This window comes from Manacus candei, unplaced genomic scaffold (genome assembly GCF_025592945.1).
Source record: "Manacus candei isolate 608988 ecotype Guabito, Panama unplaced genomic scaffold, ASM2559294v1 h1tg000051l, whole genome shotgun sequence".
Classification (NCBI taxonomy): Eukaryota; Metazoa; Chordata; class Aves; order Passeriformes; family Pipridae; genus Manacus; species Manacus candei.
The window spans coordinates 337,524-358,661 of record NW_026138099.1 but is presented as its reverse complement, the minus strand read 5'-3'; the positions used below and the strand labels follow the sequence as shown (position 1 = coordinate 358,661).

Below are 21,138 nucleotides of genomic sequence, written 5' to 3'. Positions count from 1 at the left end.
AATGTTATTCTTCATGCTTTTAAAGCCCTTGCACATGCAGCAGAAAATGAATGCTACAACTGGGTCACATCACTCAAAAATAATTTTGGAAAAGTATTTTTCATTGCAAAACATGTCAATTCTGTAAACAACAGAGTACAACTTCATTTCTCTGTTAGATCTGATCTTAAGCAGAAGCAAGAAGCAGTAAGAATTAGCAGATGATAGGAGAGAATGAAGTATAAACTCCGTATTTGACAGCTTGACTTTAAACATGAAGAATACAGAATCACAGAATAATTTTTCTGGCTGGAAGAGACCTCAGGAAGTTACAGTCCAATCTCCTTCTCAGAGCAGAGTTAACACTAGACTGCGATCAGGCAAAAAAGGTTTAAACCAAAATGCACCTTCCCTATTAAAGCAATTGAACTGGGTATATAGTTATGTGACGCCAGTAATACTTTTTAACTACGTGCATATTCAACAAGAAAAATTGAGCATCTGGGTAGCTGAACATACATAGTGTACATACCTAACCTCTTCTTGCAGTCATGTACACTTAATGAGAAAACTTCTTCAAATTAAACATGCCTATTCTATGGGAAAGTTTTATACAAGAGTCTGTAGCTCTTCTAAGCACAGGCTGCATTGGTCACTGTGCAAAATTCCAGAACTCTGTAAAGATATTACATATTTTCACCTAATACTGTGGCAAAACCATATAATCATCAGAAGCAAGAAACAAGTGTGAAAATTCATACATCAAGTTCTCATTTTTAATTTAGTAATTATTGAATGGTTTCAGAGCAGGCACTACATTGCTTCAAACACAATCAAGTATCTTTGAAATAATGTTGAAAAATAACCTCTTCACCTCAGTATACACACGCGCATATACACACACGTACACAAATTAATTTATAAAATCTGTACATACGTATTTTTTAGGAAGCAACTCAAAGAACCATACCACAAAAAATTACCTTCTGTACTCTGACACACCATAAATTATAATCCATTTTTCTTAAGATAGGGTTTAAGGACACAAAATGCCATGCAGTACTATTTAGTAAAAAATGAACTAATAAATAAATTTATCTATTCAGTGCTAAAAGAAAACACAGAATTCCTTAAATAAAACAAATGGAAATTTGTCAGAAATAGTTATTATCCTTGAGCTAGGCAGGCCTCAGTTATTTGTATAAACTGAAGCTTTATCCCCTTTGTAGAAAACAGCAGGAAGTGTATGACTATGGAAATCCAGGATACTTTATTTCCTATTACTGGAGGCAAAGCTGGTTCAAGAAAGGAGTATCCTTGTTGAATCTGAGTCTGAAAGTCCATCATCTTGATTAGTTGCTTCATAATCACCCACATTATCAGCTAATTCAACATCTTGATCGTCATTGCTCTCTGCGCTGTAATCAACTTCTTCAAGGAAGCGAGGCTCATCTTCATCCAGAATGTACGTAGTGGGGCTATAATGAACAAGAAGTTCAACATGAATCATGTTGAAAGTTTTACCTGGAGTAATGCATTCAGACTATGCCCTGACCCTTTCCTGACATACAATAATACAAAAATTATCTCAGGAAAGCAGCAGTTTACCTGAAATAGTATTGATTTTTTAATTGTGTGCAAAACAACTGGGAGCCAAAGTCATGTTTGTAAGACCTTGAATTAATTAATCAGTCATATACAACTTGTTATTCAAATGTGCCATGACAAATTAGCTACACTAATGGCCGGTAAGAACTTGATGTAAATACAGCACTATCAGAAGTTGCTGCAGAAGAACACAACTACATAAAGACACAGCCATTGGTATAGAATATATAGTAAACTTAAAAACAGCCTAAAAATTCAATTGTGAAACCTCTGTATTAAAACACACATTTTACTGGAAAGCATTGTGAGCAATTACTTTATAAATATCAGAGATGACAAAACAAGGAGTCGTGGTTATAACTAATGTTAAGTTCCCACATGAATCCCTTAACCCATATCAGGTTCTCACACATTTGCATGCAGGTAAAACTTAAAATTTGTTAAGCCTTGTAACTCTGAGGCAATGAACTAAGGAACTGAGCTACCACCTACAGAATGGTCTACGGCCTTAACTAATGGCCTACAGGAATAAGAGGATTAACACCTTTAGTGTTAACTGGAAAAAGGTTAAAATACAACTTTCTGACGCTCTCACCTGCCTAGAGCAGAAGTGGGAAAAAAGAAAAGGGGAAAAAAGTGTTTTCCAGACCCAGTTTTACTAACCTCACTTAGGACATAAAAAGCTATCTGCTTAAAAGCACTATAGTGCCTTCAGAAAGCTTCATAAAAGAGTTTGGCGAAATAAACACTTGAAGAAAAGCACCAAGATCAGTGTTTACAGAGCCATTGTGCTCTCTACTCTTTTATACGGATCTGAATCATGGGTCATTTACCACCACCACCTGCAACTCTTAGAACGCTTCCGTCAACACTGTATCCGTACAATCCTAAACATCCACTGGTCAGATTATGTGACCAATACATCTGTTCTAGAACGAGCAGCAATTACAAGTATTGAGGCCATGTTGCTGAGAACACAGCTGCGCTGGGCAGGACACGTCTCCAGGATGAAGGACCACCACCTCCCTAAGATCTTGCTTTATGGTGAACTTGCCACCGGCTGCCGCAAGAGAGGAGCCCCGAATAGAAGATACAAGGACTCCCTGAAGCAACATCTCAGCCTTGGCCATATTGATCACCATAACTGGTCTACTCTGGCCTCCAGTCGGGAGGTCTGGAGACACACCATCTATAACGCTGCTGATGCCTTTGAGAACGCACGCAGGATCACCCTTGAGGAGAAAAGACAACACAGAAAGAATCGTGTCTTGCAGAATATACCACCTAAGGAGTCTTTCTGCTGTGCCTTTTGCAATCGGACGTGCCTGTCTCGTATTGGCCTTTTTAGGCACCAGTGTGCTTGTAACAAATGCGGGTAGAGCCCTTCCCAAATTTTCATTCACAAAGCCTAGCCATGATTCCTAAATATTTCGTAAGTATTTTCGTATTCAGATTAAGCCCTAAGACAGTTTTGTAGTGCATTTTACCTAATAAACAAATCATATAGAACTCATACAAACAGTGAGGATGTTCTTATTGAAGAACATCACACAGAACTTGTAGAAATGTTTGCATATTAATTTTGATGAATTTTCTCTTAAGGCATACAAAAACCTAGCTTGGCTGTGGCTTTATAATTAAAAGGACTAATCACTGCTTCTTTCTAAACCTTAAGGAGCTTAAATGCACCACTTGAAATCTGCAATGCAATCTCTGTTGAATATAAATATATTTCACAGTATTCTTCCTCTACCTGTAGCCTCAATGACATGCACACTGTAATGTTCTGTGCTGTCAACAGTTAATTCAAACATCAGGACAAGAATTGTTTCCTACCTTAGAGGAAAAAAAAATTATGTTCAAAACAATCTGTATCATGGTTCACTAAATAAGCTTGTACTGAATAAGCTATGCAAAAAGGAAAGCTCCACAGAACTAAATACTTTACAGATTATTTAAGCTGTACTAGGGCAACAACCCATTATGCTGGTTAACAAACTGGCTGTTTAAAATAAAATTATTTCCATTTAGAAGAGACAAAGAATGAAGAAAATAATCAGAATCTTTGCTGAGTCTCTTTAATTTCACAAATGGGGAACCCAACACACACTAAGGGTACATGCTTTGCATGAGGAATGCGTGGTAGAATCAGCAAAGGAATACAATTTTTCTGTGCTTTCGTCCTGTGACACTTTCTGCCCTACGAAGTCACTACCTACCAACACTTTCTCTAAGGAAAAAAGAAGCTGGGAAAATAAAAAGTTTAAATGTTTCATTTGTTAAAAGAAACAAATGATAGGGACTTCACCAGATGTATCACAGTCTGACAAATCCACAGCTTTTTTGCAATTTCTGCTTCTAATCCCTTAACACAGGTATTGATTCATTAGCTTTTGTACGCAAGGAATTCACACTGCAGTTGGAGAACAGATTGTGTAATTCAACTGACAGGAAATAGAGCATTTAAATCTGAATGTTGGCCCAATATTAGTAATAATTCTGAACACTGAAACAGAAAACTACAATGAGCTATGAGAAGGACAAACATTTTACTAACCACTGACAATGGGATGTTTAATGCATTACTGTCATCACTTCTAAAAATTCATGTTAGTGAGGTATAATATAGGATATAAAGTTCTTAAAAATTCTATCCACTCTTTTTAATAAATGTCATTATTTGGATATTGAACTAACACAGCTGATTCAGTTAAAAGAGAGCAACCAACAAAGCCTACCTTAAGGAAAAAAACCTGGATGCAGAAGCAAACCACATAGTTTATCTCTTCAGTGTCCTGTCAGTCCATATAATATATCCTATGTTATACTGTCTTGAAAAACACACAGTGTTTTATTCAATACACTTTTTTTATACTTGTATAAATTGATTTTACATACTTATGCATGTGTAAGCATGTAGGCATGCCCCTAACTTCTAGAAATTCAGGCACTGAGAACAGTTATAAAGTCAGAATGTCTGCTGTAACACATTTTAGACATTCACTCTGGCACACGTACATCCAAAACCAAGGGATGTTTTTGTTATCATTTTACACTTAATAAAATAAAAATCATTATTATAGTTTATTTTCCTTCTTCAAGAAAAGTAGCATTAGAACAGATCAAAGATTAGAACAGATACTATTTAGAAAGCTAAATAAATCTTTAAAATAAAAACTGGCTCTGAAGTCTGCTTCATAATAATCCTACCTTTCTACTACCATATAAAGCAATACACCATGACTTCTCAATCATTTATTACAGAAAATAAATGTTACCATAATATTTATTACGATTATTTTTCCACTGTCCCTTTCTTGAATTTTCATTCCTCACAAAATTGTATCCAAGTACTTTCTATATAAAGGAAAAACCTGTGTCACATACCGCTCGTGTATGTTTGCTTTCCTATGATGCATTTTCTTCTGATGTAGCAAATGTTAACCTTACATATTTCACTTTTCAGCAATCTCTATTCTAAAGGTTAGTATAAATCTGCAAAGTGTAATTATTACTCCACTATTTTACTGAGGTTGGGTCACAAGAAATGCAGCAATCAAAACACCTGAAAAAATTTCTTGCTGTTTAATCAAATTCTTTATCTGTTTCCCTGCTGCTCCCCATCCTCACCATATCTTGTTACAATATATTTTTAGCTGCTATCATGCTGATTCTATGGGTTTTAATTTCCTAACCCTTCCCTTGGGGTCCTTCTAATTAACTTGCTCTATAATCCTTCTTCCTCTACCACTACACCTCCCACTTTTCCTTTTAAAATGAAACTATTATTTTTCTCGGGTTAGCAGAGGTTGTTTATCTCATAACTACAGTACTGTAATGTAAGGGATGCCACAATCTCTGTATTTTCTGTGAAGTCATGGCTGTTAAAAGAGAATACTATATGAAATTCTGAAGTTCTGCATATCTTAATTAAACAATATTTTATGGGTAAAAAGATGAACTCCTAAATACCTGACTAACATATCAGATATAATACTACAGTCTTCATGCTTATGAAGAACGTTAAGAATACCCCTTTCATTTAAGAGTATTTTCTCTATCACCTGCCATTGAATACACCAAGAATTAATATAACTGTTTTCTAAAATGTATTTTAATTATTAATTCAAACATACTTTAGTTATTAGGGTCAGTGAGGGACACAGAAACAGCAGTGACAGCGGTAACAGCAGCAGCAGCTGTAGTACGTTCTGGAGGCTGAGTGCTAGAACAAGCTGGGCAGGGCGTTCCTGCAGTCAGGGAAATGTGATTAAGAGCTGAGAGACCCAAGAAGAACTGTCAGCTCTCAAGAGGCTGATGTGGTACGAGTGTTGCCAGCAGATTTAAATGTACTCAAAGAGTGGCAGAAGTCAGTGCTGCAGCAGTCAGAGCATGGCACAGCAGTTCTCAAGGAAGGGCATGTTGGAAGTGCCACTTAATCCTATTCAGGAAGGAAGAGGAAGGAGCCTTCTTCTGTAACAGAAATGGCACCTACATGTCACAGCTGCCAGGTTGGAGATGAAACCCAGAGAAACCACGGACACCTTGGTACAAGTCTAGACCCAAACAGACTTGAAGACCAAAAGACTCTCAGCTGCAGGGAACTCCAGAATCTGCAAGTCCCCTGGCACCTGAAGGCAGAGGTGGGTATCATGGGTGCAAGTGTGCCCAGACAGATCACATGCTTTTGAGCAGGTTGACGTGTTGTGTGAGGAGCTCGCCAGGCAGCATACTATCTGGGAATCCAATGACACTGACAGTGAGACCAAGTCCACGCTCAGCAAGTTTGCAGATGACACAAATCTGAGCAGTGCAGTTGACACAACAGAAGGATGGGATGCCATCTACAGGGACCCAGAAAGTTTGAGAATTGGGCCCATGAGAACCTCATGAAGTCTAACAAGTCCAAGTGCAAGATGCTGCACTGGGGACAGGTGAGGCACTGGAACAGGTTGACCAGAGAAGCTGTAAATGCCTCATCCCTGGAAGTGTTCAAGGCCAGGCTGGATGAGGCTTTGAGCAACCTGATCTAGTGGGTTGCATCCCTATCCATGGCAGGGGGGTTGGAACTAGATGATTTTTAATGTCCCGTCCAATTCAAACCATCTTATGACTCTATGATTTTTTATATTACAATACCTTCCTATGTGTTTTCTTATTTACATTAATGCTCCAAACATACTAAAATTTAATAAACCTGTTCACTAACATAGTATGATCTTTCAAAGTAAAATTTTAATTGTCCCTTAAAAGATATAGTTGGATTTTTCATTATCCATATGACTCAATTACAGAGAAATTAATCCACAAGGAAGACACAACCATTACCAACTTCAATCCCCATGCAGTCCAGAAGTTTTCTGAAACTACAGGGGACGTGTCTACATTTTAAAACTTTGGAACAAAAGATTAAGAAATATTCCCTATCAAAGTACAGAAAGTTGCAGCTACCTGGGGAGTTGGGAAAGGAAGGAGAGAAAAATCTGAAGAACAAATGATTCCTTTTGAAACTGTATTGTCTGGGAGAAAAAAATCTTAGATGAGAAAGAAAGTTAGGACATATCACAAAGGAATTGTTTCTCCATACTCTCCCTTTTAATTTCTTTTTAGGGTCTATATTCTCCTTTAGGGATCAGCAATGCTGCTACAGTAGGCAACATCACACATGCAATTGCATGTGCTGTCCCCTTCAGCAGCTCTCCTCCATGCGTTTTTCATAAGTAGTAAGGATATTTTCTCAAGGGAATTTCCAAGGCTAAAGAGGAGAACATATGCAACTCTTTTCTAAGCCCTAAGAAACTAGATAACCAAATCCCATTTAAGTTGTATTTTTAAGTATCTTCACTTCTAGAGTCACAAAATTTTACTCCACACTTTCTTTGTGCTGTCACTCTGAAATACATTTTGTGATACTCAATACTGAATCAAATTAGTTGGGATTCATCAATCACTGAACATAGCCTATAGTAATATCTGGATCATACCACCAGGAGTAAAAGAAAAGCTTAAAGAACGCTATGAAGAATATACAACCTGTTCATCATACTTACTTTTTTTTATTTGTTTGTTTGGTTTTTTCCTAGGTTACTAGTTTCTTTATTTTGCCCTATAGAAGACAAACAGTACTCTGATGCCACAGTCTACACATTCATTTAGGCCAGAGAAGGGGCCTGGTGCATGGGCACTGCTACCAGACCCACCAGTGGAATGAGTTCTGGGTCTAATTTTTAATAGCTTTTTTTCCTAGCATTTTGAAAGGGATACACAGCACAAAAGCGGCAGCATAAGATGCCATGTATTTTACATCGTGGTACTCCTAAGGTACTGGAAGAAAGGCCAAGAAAAGCTCAAACCTTGCAGCAGAGTAAGAAGGAAAAAACTTTTACTCCTAGATGAAGGAGATTAGATGTATGCAAATGTCTGGGCAAAGTTTAGGAGTTATTAAGGGGGAGCAAAATAAAATAGGACAAATCCAGTTTCCTTCTGACAGCCTAGAGAGAAATGCTTTGTAAGACCTTGGACGCACTCTCACTCCTTGCCTCACCAGTCTGTTGTGCTTTCTTAAGTGTAAGACTACGGGCAGGAAATGGATTTTTCATCAAGTTTTTCCTTTCCCACAGCTCCTTTTGGCTGTCTGCTTTTTCTACCATTTTCTAGACATGCTGAGTCCCAAAGCTCAGACTGCTTCGCTGCTATAATTAAATCAAATTAACAAACAAAACCACACCATGTTCTAGAACACATCAATGAGCCTCAAAAGAATCACTGAAACGGCTAGCATTTCCAAAAAAAAGGTCAACTTTTTGAGCAAAGGATAAGTCTAGTAAGTCCTAACAGTTATGACTGCAGTCACGTGTTTTTGTTTCATTGCATACAGACCCTAACAAACCTGTCAGCACAACAACTATAATTCTTAATACAATATTAGTATTACATTTAGTTTAATCTTTTCCATTTGGAACTGGGGGGAAAACATGCAAAGGGAACAGGAGCTTGACTGCATAAGTTCTGAGGGAGACAAATGCAAACAGACTGTGATTCTTAGAAACTTGTATTCCAATTACTTAAATTAGCACTCAAATTTGAAGTGCCCACAATACCAGCATTAAGTGCCTTTTGAGAACAGACTTAAAAATGGTTCCCCCTTTTCACAGAATGGCTGAAGTTGGATGAGACCTCTGGAGGTCATATAGTCCAACACCCCTGCTCAAGGACGGCCACCTATAGCAGGTTGCCAAGGATGACATCCAGACAGCTTTTGAGCATCCCTAGTGATAAGGACTCTATATTCTCAATGGGAAGCTTGTTCCACTATTTCAGCATCCTCACAATAAAAGTATAGATAACCATTTTTATGGTTTAGGAACACTACTCCCCAATTCAGTGCCCCCCAGCAAGACTCTCCCAAACCAGATGCCACTTGCTTGCTCCCCACTCCCTCCTGCTCAGGTTGAGATAAGAACAATTTACTGGAAACAGCAATGTGATATGAAAGGAACAATAGCAGCAATAATGTTATTAACAAAAGGTACAAGACAAAGAAACAATTCACATGGAAAGTGAAACACCACCAAACCCCCTGTCATGCCTTCTGTCCTCCCAGCTGGAAAAGAGAGTCCCTTACTCCTAACTCTGACAAATCACATTAGATAGTATTGAATAACAGTGGGATCTGGCCATGCCCCCTTCCAGCTATTGTAAAAAATTAACCCTGTTCTGGCCAAAACTAGGACACACCATTATATGTACATAATGGTTAAATGGAATTTCCTCTGTTTGTGCTCATTGCCTCTTAGCCTGTCATCAGACATCACTGGAAAGCACCGGGCTCTACCTTCTTTACAACCTCCCTTTAAGTATCTGTACACATAGATAATATGCCTCCTGAGCCTTCTCTACTCCAGACTAACAGTCCCTGCTCTCCCAGCCTTTCCTCCTATGGAAGGTACATCAGTCCTTTCACCAACTTAGGGGGCCCTCACTGGACTCTCTCCAAGACACTCCTGTACTGAGGAATCCAGAGTTGGACACAGTAGTCCAGCTGTGCAGGCCTTGTCAGTGCTGAGGAGAGGGGAAGGATCACATTCCTTGAATCACCATGTTAAACTCCTCCTAATGCAGCCCAGGATATCATTAGCCTTCTTTGAAGCCAGGGTATGTTGCTGCCTCATGTTCAACTATGGTCGTGGTCTCCACTATGACCCCCACTGCCTTTTCTGCAAAGCTGCTTTCCAGCTGGTCAGCCCCCATAATGTAATAGTGCCTGAGTTTGTTCCTCCTTATGTGCAGGACTTCACACTCAGTGTTGAAATTCATGGAATTTCTGTCAGCCCACTTTTACAGCCTGTGAAGATTCCACTGGGTTAGCCACTTCTACTTTGGTGTCATCTGGATACTTCAGATGGAATATTCCACCCCAGTGTCCAGGTCATTAATGCAGATGTTGAACAGGGCAGTAGCCAGTATAGTGCCCCTGGGTACAAAGCTAATTACTGGCCTCCAGCTAGACTTTGTGCTACTGATCACTGTCCTCTGGGCTCAGTCATTAAGTCAGTTTTTCAGTGCATCTCACTGTTTGCCCATCCAGCCCATACTTCATCAACTTCTCTATAAGGATTCCATGGCAGAGAGTGTCAAAAAACTTACTGTAATCAGGGCTGACAATATCCACTTTATCCCCCGTGTCTAACAAGCCAGTCATTTCATTGTAGAAGGTTATTAGGTTGGTCAAGTATGACTTCCTTTAGTGAATCCATGTTGATTATTCATGATCACCTCCTCTTCATGTGGCTAGAAATACTTTCCAGAATTAGTTCTTTCATTACCTTACCAGGGATCAAGGTGAGACTGACCAGCTTGTAGTTTCCTGCATCCTCCTCCTTGTTCATAGGTATGACATTTTCTTTCCTCCAGTCTTTAGGTACCTGGCCCAGTCATCATGACCATTCAAAAATGGCTTCACGTCAACATCACCCAACATCAGTGAGCTCCCTTAGTACTTACGGGTGCAGCAGGACCTCTGGACTTACATAAGACTAGTTTGCCTAAGTATTCTCCAACCTGCTTCTCCCACCATGGGTATGCCTTTCTTGCTCCAGACTCCCCCAGTCTCCGGGTCCTTAAGAGTACTGAAAGTTGAACTTTCTAGTCTTTCTAGTAAAGACTGTGATGAAGTACTTGGCCTTTTTCGTGTCCTCAGGGCTCCCGCCCCATTCATCTGTGATCTCGTATTTTCTTTAGTGTTCCTTTCACTACTTACATACTTATAAAAGCCCCTCTTTGGTTAGTCCCAAACTGCCTTCTGATCCTGCCTCTTTCAGGAATCACTAACTCACCTTTATCCACGCACAAACTTTTTCTGACAGTAAAAATCCAGCCATTACAAGCATCCTGATGTTGTACAAATGAGCAAATGACATTGGGGGACCCAACCACCACTGGAGTGAGAGATACCTACACATCACAGCTAATCTTCATACACTTTTATTCACCTCCTTAAGACACTCTTCTACTGTTACTCCTATTTTTCTTATCACCTTCACTTTTCATTATTAACTGTAAATGCTAAGCATGAACACAAGGTCCAGTTATTGTTAGTACTCAACATTCCAGTATAACACTTTAGTGTTTAAATACTGGAAATAAACACAATCCCCCCTTCGATAGGGTGCCATAGATGGCCTCCCATAGCTCTGCTAGTTTTTTCACCATCTAAAGACAAATTGCTCATTAATCTTACTTCCAAAGCAAGTCTTAGTTTCAAGCACTTGCTTGTGTCAGCCACACAAAAACAGTAATAAATTTCATTTTTTTCCCAAATTTCCACTCTATTTTTTTAATTAAGTTGGAGCTACAGCCAATTCAATTATTTCATCTCTTAGTATGCCAAGTGGAAACATTATAGTGTGTAAACCTTACTCTTTCCCAATGTAATGCTTTTTTGAAGTCTGGAACTTTGCTTTATTGGTTCTTTAACTGTATTTTCATAAAGAGATGCTTGCACATTTGAAATCACACTTCATTGTGCATCCCCAGTTACCATGTACATGTGTATACTTGAGTGATACATAACATGAATGGCAACATGCAATAATATGCATACATTTGCAAGCCCATCAACAGCTTTAAGAACTGGCAACTTAATAACCTAGTTACTGAGCATATAAATTTCTTTTGTGACCCAGACTTTATTTCTCATGTTTTAAATTCTCTAAGTCTTGTTATGTATCTCCACCAGAGGATATACATAAAAAAAAGTTTGGAATAAAAACTTACAGTTCTTAGTGCTCTAACTCACATACTTAAAGTCCATTTAAACACATTTTTAATACTGTAGAGAGTAACAAAAAACCCAACCCAAACCAAACCAAACAAACAAAAACTCCCCAAACTTTCAAAGAGACAATGGAGACTTAAGACGTACTACTGAGTTTTATGGCCTATAATAACCCCGCAATGACATTAAAATTGCCAGTGTTTATCCCAGCAACAAATGTGACCCAGCCTGTACTGCTTTCTTTCAAAGTTTGAAGCAATTAACTCAATAGGTCTCCAATATATTCAGATTATTGTTACAGTAAGAGGTTACAACACATCAACATTATTTTTGATGAGTGGAAGAACATTTTTGAAAGAATCTTTACGGCACTTGAGAAACTGCAATTTTCCCCCCTCCCCTCAAAGAAAGAAAATATAATAAATGTGTACTACCTTGTCACTTTACAGCTTGACTCAATCAGCTCATTTTCAATATCCAACAGACTAGAAGGTAAATTGTATTCCAAGGATGAGGCCATTCTTTTTAAACGCAGTAAGCCAACACAGAATTTTGCTCCCATCTCTTCCAGTTCTCTTGTCCCTATCTGCAATCCCTAATTTGAAAATGAGATTTAAAAAATACAAAATAGTACATGCAGATGGAACCACACATGCTGCAGAATTATTCTACATCAACACTTTGTTATTTTATTCAATACAGTCTCTTGGTTTAAAGACAGAACAAATAAGAACTGTAGAGTAAACTCTTAGCAAGAATAACAGAAGAGATTCAGAAATAACTAGATGATTCCTCTAAGTCTGAACAGAGACACCCACGTTTTTTGGAGCTTTCTAGTCTACTTCTAGCACATCAGTATTAACAGTTCTTGACCCAGTAGCATTTGGAGAGAGACAGAGATCATGTCCAAATTTATAAGCATAAATAATTTTTAAAAATAGAGACAAAATTTATAAAAATTAATTTCAAATACAAGATTCTTCAATGTAAGTTCCATTAATAAGAAGGAAGAAAGACAAAATTCATATTGTAGCTGTGATTAAGTTCATTGCTATGTTCTAACACATAGATATGACTATTTAAGACATCAAAGTTACTCCTTGACACAGATATCTCTTCTCCCCTATAAGTTAGAGGCTATGTGTTAATTCTGAAAGCATTTATTCACACATTTAGTAATTAAAACTAACAAATAAATTATCAAAGGTCATAGTTGTTTTCTAACTTGAATGATATACCCAGGCATTTTCCTCTGCAAAGACTATTTAGGAGGTAGAATTTTTGTAATGCTCTCCAAGTTCACATATGTGATAAAGCCTCCCATCAGATAATGCTACACTTTTAATTTAGTCAGGAGTGCAGTATACAGAGACATAACATCTGACCTCAACTACTTTATGAATTGAGCATAGTCTAGAGTGACCCTCAACTGTTATGGAATTGGCTAGTTGTAACCGTATATACACTAGCAAATTCAATGGCACAACCCAGCTCCATCTCCCCCTTTGCAACTTCTGTATCTCTGGAGAATTTAAAAGGGTTTTAGTTTGGATCTTCTAAACCTCTTAATGTAAAGATTAGTTGAGAAGAAGCTTTGACAAAACAAACAGGGAAGCAGAGGAGCCAGGAATTGGTAGTAAGCTAAGTCATCTAGTAGGAAAAATACATGAAGCAAAAAGAATGGAGTAGAAAACTTTTTACCAAAAGCTAAAAAAAAAACCAAACACATAAGATTTGTATGTGTTGCCACACTGACAATGTGTTTTAAAATGCAAGGTTTAAAAGAAAGTATGTTGCTCCAGAAATGGTTCATCCCACACATTGTTCATGTACTGTTTTGAACATACACACAACTAATAGATGGAAAGTTTGATTTTCTTGTGAGTTCTTTTCTTCCCTTAGTAGTCTTCATAAACAAAGTGCTTTACAGCAACAAGATAAAGCTATATCCACCATTCTAAACAGTGCCATCCTCCACCCAAATGGTACTGAAACCTGTTAGCAGTGAAGAAGAGTTGGATATTTGAGTATTATTCTTAATAGTAATGCTACTTACCTCTTTTATAATGCTTTTGTGCTGTAGGTTTCAAAGCACTTATTAATAAAGGAAGAATTATCCTCACTTTACTGATGGAGAAATGGAGGCAGAGAGGGTTGAAGCGATTTGCACAGTGTCTCACAGCATGTCACTGACCCCGCTGGGAACAGAAATCAGTTCTCCTCACTCAGTGTAGTACCTTATCCACAGAGGCCTATTTTTTGTTTTTGTTTTATATTTGTTTGCACATCATTAACTTTCAAAGGCCCCAAACATAGCTGGGGCTCCACTATGCTAATCACAGGAAGACACAGTCCCTGCCCTAAAGAGATTAAAATAACATTAAGGACAAGAGGCAACAAGTATGCAGAAGAGGAAGAGAAGTGTAACAGTAATCTATCTCACTGTTACAAAGATTACTAATGTGCACAACTTGATGGTTCAGAAACTTTTCCAATCAGCGTCTACATCTGTTGCTGAAGAACTTATCATTAGTTGGTAGGTTCCTTATAGATAGGATATGTATAACAGGAGGCTCTCTAAGTTGAAAAAGGAGTAAGAGTAAAGTATGACGGAAAGTGCAAAGACAATTGTTAGAAAGATAAATAGCGTGCACATGTACCATGGCTGCTATTTTCAGCAGAGCAGAAATAGGATACAACTAAGAGAAAACTAAATGGATCAGGTTGGAGGTGGATAACTGTGGAACACTGGGAGAATAAACTTCGAACTTACTACCCTAAAGGGTCTACATAATTGTGGTAAAAGCCCATGCTAAAGTCTAGATTTACTTCTCTCATTTCTTTAAATGATAAGGGGAATGCAATACCACACAACTGCCAAATACTGAATTTCTTAATCCACTGTTATTCTTCCAGCAGCCAAACCTCATAATTTCCATGAAACAAGACACTCAAAGTGTGTTTCAGGAAATAACAATAATAATCATCATCATCAGTTGCCATCACTAAGGGACCTGAGATGAAGTTCAGTTTCACTGAAGCCATAATTACACTCCTTTTCTTGATCTTGTAATTATCCTCAACTGTTGTTCTAGCACTTTTAACTGTAGCCTATTAAAGATGTTGCTTTTAAGCACAAGCCACCTGGAAGTAGCTGCTTTTTTTTTAAACATGGGCTAAATGTCATTCCTTTTCCTTTACATTTTATACAATTGTCTTTCTTCTAGACAGTAACATTTTAGATGGAAGGTTGAAGTCTTTCTTACTAACCGTGTAATGAAGATACCTTCATATGAATAGAGTGTTTCAGTGATTAACTTTGCTACCTGAAAGCAAAGAGACAAAGCAAAGGCACAAGAGACTGTGACCTCAAGTTGAGAAAAATGTTCCTGTAATATGTACTTAACCAAATTAAGATTTGGAGAAGTCAGTTGGACAGCAAAACATCATGCTGATCTTCTGTGTTCAGCAGAGGCTACAAAGACATAATCATTCTTGAGAACTCAAAATCTAAAGGCAGAAGAATCATCGTAACTGAGAAGTTTGTTGACTGAATCCTTACTTCCTGAAGTCTTCTCTTCATGTACATCATAGAATTTCCACATAACAAAATCTTTTCCATTAACTTCAAAACTGATCAATACTCCTAAACTTAGTAATTTCTCATCAGGAAAGGGACTGATTTCAGTTTTCAGGTGGCTTAAATTATCAAAAACATTGTTCTTTTGTCTGCCATATTAATTATGCTCCATAGTAGATCCTGGAGAATCTTTTCCCCTGAAAGTTTGTTTTTCAACATCTTGAATTGCAGACGACTGAGCAATATTTGCAGCACTAATTCTCAACACACTACAAAGACTCCATGTAATCAGTTGAAAAAAGATTGCTTCCAGAGATACTCTGTTATTAGAGATCCTAAATTCAGGTAAGAATTGCTAACTTCAATTCCACAGCTTCCTGGCTGGAAACAGTCTAGCATCACCATTGTCCAAGTAAAATGAAAAAGAATAAAAAGAAAAACTGATGTTCAGATATTACCCAGCTTTGGCAAAGACTCAGTATTTCTTCCACAGAGAACTAAATTGTTCAGTAATCCTCTTTGTATTTTGAACAAAATTCAGCAATGACGCCAAACCGGAATAAGACTGGAAAAGTGCTTCAGACCTTTACACAGTCCAGTCTGTGTATCTGAGAGTCTGAACTCTCATGCCCTTTGGGATGGGAAGTAGGAGGGAAGGGAATTTCTACAGTTCAATTTCTATTTTGAAATAACATATTATGACATATATAATTTAATTTATACCCTAAGTTTATTGACAGAGTTGCTGGCCCCATTCCCTCCACAAAAAAACCCCAAACAACAAAACCCAAAAATACCCCCCAAGCCTGAGCCTTTTTATCTCTTTCAGCTTCTCATTGGGGAAATGCTGTTCTTTTCCTGTTCGGTCCAGTCAACTTGGCTTTTTAGATATATTTTCTTAGTAAGCCTGAGCATTATCCTAGTGAAGAAATAATTAAGAATCTTCCTGTACGTTCAGAGGATGACTAAGACCTCACAAACTGTTTTATGCCAAATAAAATGAATGGCAGAACAGCAATTTTATCTCATCAGCTACTTTATATTACACAGAGGAATGCTCTTTCCTTTTCAGTAAATGATTCTTCCACAGAATCCAGCCATTTTTTTCCTTCATTGCAGAAGAAGGGCTTTGGAGTTTTAAGCATCTTGAAAGTTTGTCCACAAAGCTCTTCACTTTTCTTAAGTACTTTCTGTAGCAACACTGCATGAAGATTCATGTTTAAGAATATTCTGAAAATTTCAAAATAAGCAAGTTGGATCAGTTATCTTTCTTTAAAGCTCCATAATGATGTAATCTGAGGAATAATGGAATATTCTGACAATAGCAGGAATGCTTCTGTATTAATTGACAAAATTTAGTACTTACAGACCTACCAAAATTCCTGCCAAAATGTCTGTTTTCCTGCTGTCTAGGGAGACAAGCATGGATGTTGGAACATACATTAATATACTAAATATACCTTGTTCCAACTTTTTTTTGTCCCACCCTATCCTTGATCCCGGCCTTCTGATCCTCTGTCTGTCAAGCACCTTATTTGAGGCTTGTGATCATTTTCTTGATTAGCATTCCTAAGCTCTATTTTCAGGCAGAGGAAACCAACTTCTTCCATGAATGTTGTCTACTATTGACACACTAAAAACAAGGCCACATTTTGTTTTCAAATACCCAGCCCTGTTAATACTTTTCAAGAAGAGAAAATGAAAACAAATTTTAAATCAAGAAGTCAAACAACTATAATGAGTTCAGAGATGATGTGTAATTTATAATGGTGGTAACCTGATATGAAAGTGTTTTGATTTATAAGCCTGTTTCTTCAGCTACATAGGAAATTCTGTGAGGGACACTACTAAATACCTGCTGAAGAATCATGAACTGCCCTGGTGAAGTCTGAAATTGCCATGTATTAAGGAGATTTTTATTATAGTATTGGCATTGATTATTACCCAATTTTAGTAATCTATTGGACAGAACAGTTCTGGTTTTTTTTAACTACATGCATATATATGTGTTACAAGCAATGATTAATATTAATCTTGTTAAAACAGCCCATAAGCATAACTGTTATGCAACTTATAATATTGCAAACTATGTAATTTCATCCTGCCATTAGTGTACCCAGACCTCAGAAGGTTTTAGAAGGTTTTAGAAGTTAAAGCAAGCGAGCAAGCAAATGGGGTTATAGAATAAGATACTGATGCAAATGGAAGAAATTAAAAAGAAAGAAAAGTTTAACTGAGATATCTTCTTACCTTATATTTGCCCTGGTCACATCCACATAACGTGCTTTCCATTGTGTAGCTCCTTTGTACTCCTATCTCTCTCCAGACAACAACCCGTGCTGTAGATTCCTTGGACTTTTCCACTACAAAGCTGCAGCTGCCCATGCAGAATGCTGGGGCAATCTGACTCAGGATCTTGGGGAGTGCCTGCAGGACAGCAATTTGAAATTATTTCCTTTACAGAAGGAGATGATAGGGGGCCACATAATCACAAACCGTTATGAGAAAATTTTACTGCAGTTTGAATTAAAGTAACAAGAAAACAAATCTCCATCTTAAGTTTTAAAAACAGTGTCTTCAGGTTTGCCTTTTCCTACTTAATAAAATCCTTTTTTTCAGATTCAGTCACTCAAATTGTTAGTTATGTGGGTAAGAATCAGGATACAAGAGAATTCTTCAGCTGATCATCATCTTCTCCCTAATTCACCAAGCTAAGCTTGCTTAAATTAAGTGTACCACTCTTTGCATAAAGTTATTTAATTCAGTTTCAGACTGTTTCAACAATCCCATTTACAGACCTAGCAAAACCAGTACTTTATTAATACATAAAATTAATTTGTATACAGCAAAGCACTAGGTGCATATTTAACTTCATGATTGTGAATCAAAATTAGTATAACTGTTTACATGACAGCTTCAAGGAATAGTTACACAAATATGTGTGTTTGACTAATGCTAAATGAGTATTCTTTCCAGTTTTTACTTGTGTCAGTTAAAACAAAACATGACTGCTTCAAATTTATTACTTCAGTAGTACATACACCATTAGTAGTGTAACCTTGCCCAAACATTTCAGTCCACCTTTTTGAAATCAAAAGGTTTTTTTCCCCACAACTCTTATTGACTGTTGTCTTCTGTACAGTATAGCAGTGCAGGCTGAAGAGACAAAACCTCATATAAATGTGTTACAGCAGCAGGACGTGAATGGCATCCGATTCAGCATCCAGGAAATCACACAAGAAAATCAAGAAGTGATAGATTTTGCTTTTTGTAAATGAGGGAGTACAGAAAGCACCTCTATTCGTTTACACTCATGGATGTATAACAAGCATTTTATCATGCATTCACGCGTTTGTCGAGCTTAACTCTGCATTTCCTCAAAAAAAACAGGGGGGCCTGGATGCATTTAGGTTGCACGGGTTTGCAGTTGCCACGAGGCGGCAGTGGAGATTCACAGAAGAAACAGGTAACATGCAATCCTCTAAATTTTTGACATTTTTGAAAGTTTATACAATGCAGTGACTGCTTTTGTGGAAGTTGATTATGTATATGTAATTAGGGGCACATGTCTTACCTACAAATCTGTATAAGAAGAATCTTCCCTATTTCCACACACAAAAATGAGTATTTCTCAGAACAATCCTGTATCTTTTCTTGTTCTAGAATATTGTTTGCCATGTTTAAATGACTATACACTCATCTAGTAATTATGAATGCACAGAAGTATACTTTCCTCCTACTGTCTCTAACAGTAATATTAAACACACACAAAAAAAGCACTTACTGGTAAAAAGAAACAACAAAAAAAAATTAAGCACTCTACGTAAATATTTAAAGCTCTCAAAATACTTAAAAGTACACTCATGAACTAAAAAGAGATCATTTTAAATAAGTCTGCTTATGTTATAGAGTCATTACTTGCACAGAATATTATCAGGAAGTTATTTTAAAAGTATATTCCAAATCCATGCCCAACGACAGAGGTACAAATGCCAAACTTACCCTGTAACCAGGGTCTTCCATCAGGTCACAAGAGGCAGCATTAACACTCGTATGCCACATTGTCTCTTTGATGCTGCAGCCATACATAAACACATTCTTTTTACGAGAATGACCATGATAATCACAGTAGACCTACAATAAATCATTTGGTAAAATAAAACCAAGGCATACGGAGTTAACATTTTATGAAAGTAACATAAGGCAAATTTTTTTTATTATTTGTATTATTGTTGAAAGTTCAAAAGAATTAAGCAACACAATTCCTTATATAATTAACTTGTGTATTATGACAAAAACCATGGGATTCGTCTAAGGAAGGTTTAACCATCTATCCTAGCCAATGTAACAGATTTACATCTACAGGTTTGCAGAAGACCAGTTCTCCAAGTTAAATTTAAGTGTGACACGGTTTACAAGACCACATTAAAATGTTTAATTCATAGACTAGTTACATAGATAAAGTTGAAAAAATTCAGAATTGCTTACACACACATACTTACCAAAGGTAAACGTTTTATAGCAGCCAGATATTGCAGTAACCCTTTAGCATGGTAAATAGTGGGATGCAGATCTGGATTTGGATTTTGCCACTGTCTGTTTAAATCTTCTCCACTTAAAGAGCAACGGTGGCTATTGTGGGGGGGTGGAAAAACGCATGATGTAGTCTGTATTATCATACTTTTAAATAAGCCTCCCCCCCACCTCAAGATTTCCTCATCACCACTGCTTCTTTGGAAGGAGTCTGGCAAGAAACAAACTTCAATTTTCTAACATGCCATGTAATAGAATTGTTTGGGGTATTTTAAGTTATGTTACAGAGAAACTAAAAATAAATTAGAAGTAGCTTCTTATGTGAAGTCACTTTTAATATTGTTTATTTGCTGTTGAAACTGACGGCTTGAAATTCTACTCAAATGTTAGTTCAAAATTAGTAATTTAAAATTTAAGGTATCTTTACATTTTTGGTGTCTTGACTTCTGTAATTTAAAGACTAATGTCAACTAGAAATCTAATACTTGAAACAGGAAACTGTTAGGAGACAAGGAGCTGTGAGAAAAAGAAGAAAGAAAACAAACAAACAAAAACCCAGCAAACAAATAAAGATCATCTCTGCATTCAGTCAGCTATCAGCAAGAACTTTTAAACTTGCAGAAACTCATGACCGTGTAGTCATCTTCATTACATTTGCCTTTAGATTGTCTCTGCTTGGACATATTTCTTAATTGTCCCTGTAGCCTGAATTATTTCATTAGAAGTGTTTCAGTATATATATGCTCTTACATTTAAAGACAGAGTTCTACTGAAATCCATAATTGGTTTTATTTTTATTATTTTGTTCAGAAAACTTTTTAAAATATTACCCATAACTAGATGAGAAGAAAATGTAGATTCATCATAGCAAAATTTCTATTTCATTTGAATTCTAGTAACCAAGTAAATGGAGACTGCTGAATGCTTACTCACAGCAATTTCAAAAGGTTCTGAAATATCCCTTAAATCTATTAAGAAAAGTAGCAGTAAGTGAAATAATTACTATGAATAACTTTAATCAAACCAGGATACTCTCTTACCCTTTCTCTTGCACACCTATTAACTTTCCACTTTTAACAACATATGACAACAGCCAAAAGATATATTTACGTAAAAAATTTTCTCAAATATGAGGCTTTTTTTTTTTCATTAGGACTAGAAG

The 21,138-nt window shown here is 37.0% G+C and overlaps 1 protein-coding gene across 12 annotated transcripts in view; it reads right to left on the bottom strand.

Annotated features, from left to right (window-relative positions):
- Nucleotides 1–727: 727 nt before the first annotated feature.
- Nucleotides 728–21,138, bottom strand: part of AGTPBP1 (ATP/GTP binding carboxypeptidase 1) — a 57,416-nt gene continuing 37,005 nt past the window's right edge. For 8 of the 12 annotated variants that reach the window (XM_051801356.1, XM_051801358.1, XM_051801360.1 and 5 more), the window contains 5 exons: nt 19,946–20,075; nt 19,446–19,577; nt 17,694–17,870; nt 12,298–12,458; nt 728–1,457 (listed from right to left, as the gene is read on the bottom strand). In XM_051801356.1, coding sequence (XP_051657316.1) covers nt 1,280–1,457; nt 12,298–12,458; nt 17,694–17,870; nt 19,446–19,577; nt 19,946–20,075 — 778 coding nt within the window. In that variant the 3' untranslated portion in view covers nt 728–1,279. The other 4 variants (XR_007906909.1, XM_051801363.1, XM_051801364.1 and 1 more) reach the window with 4 other exon arrangements.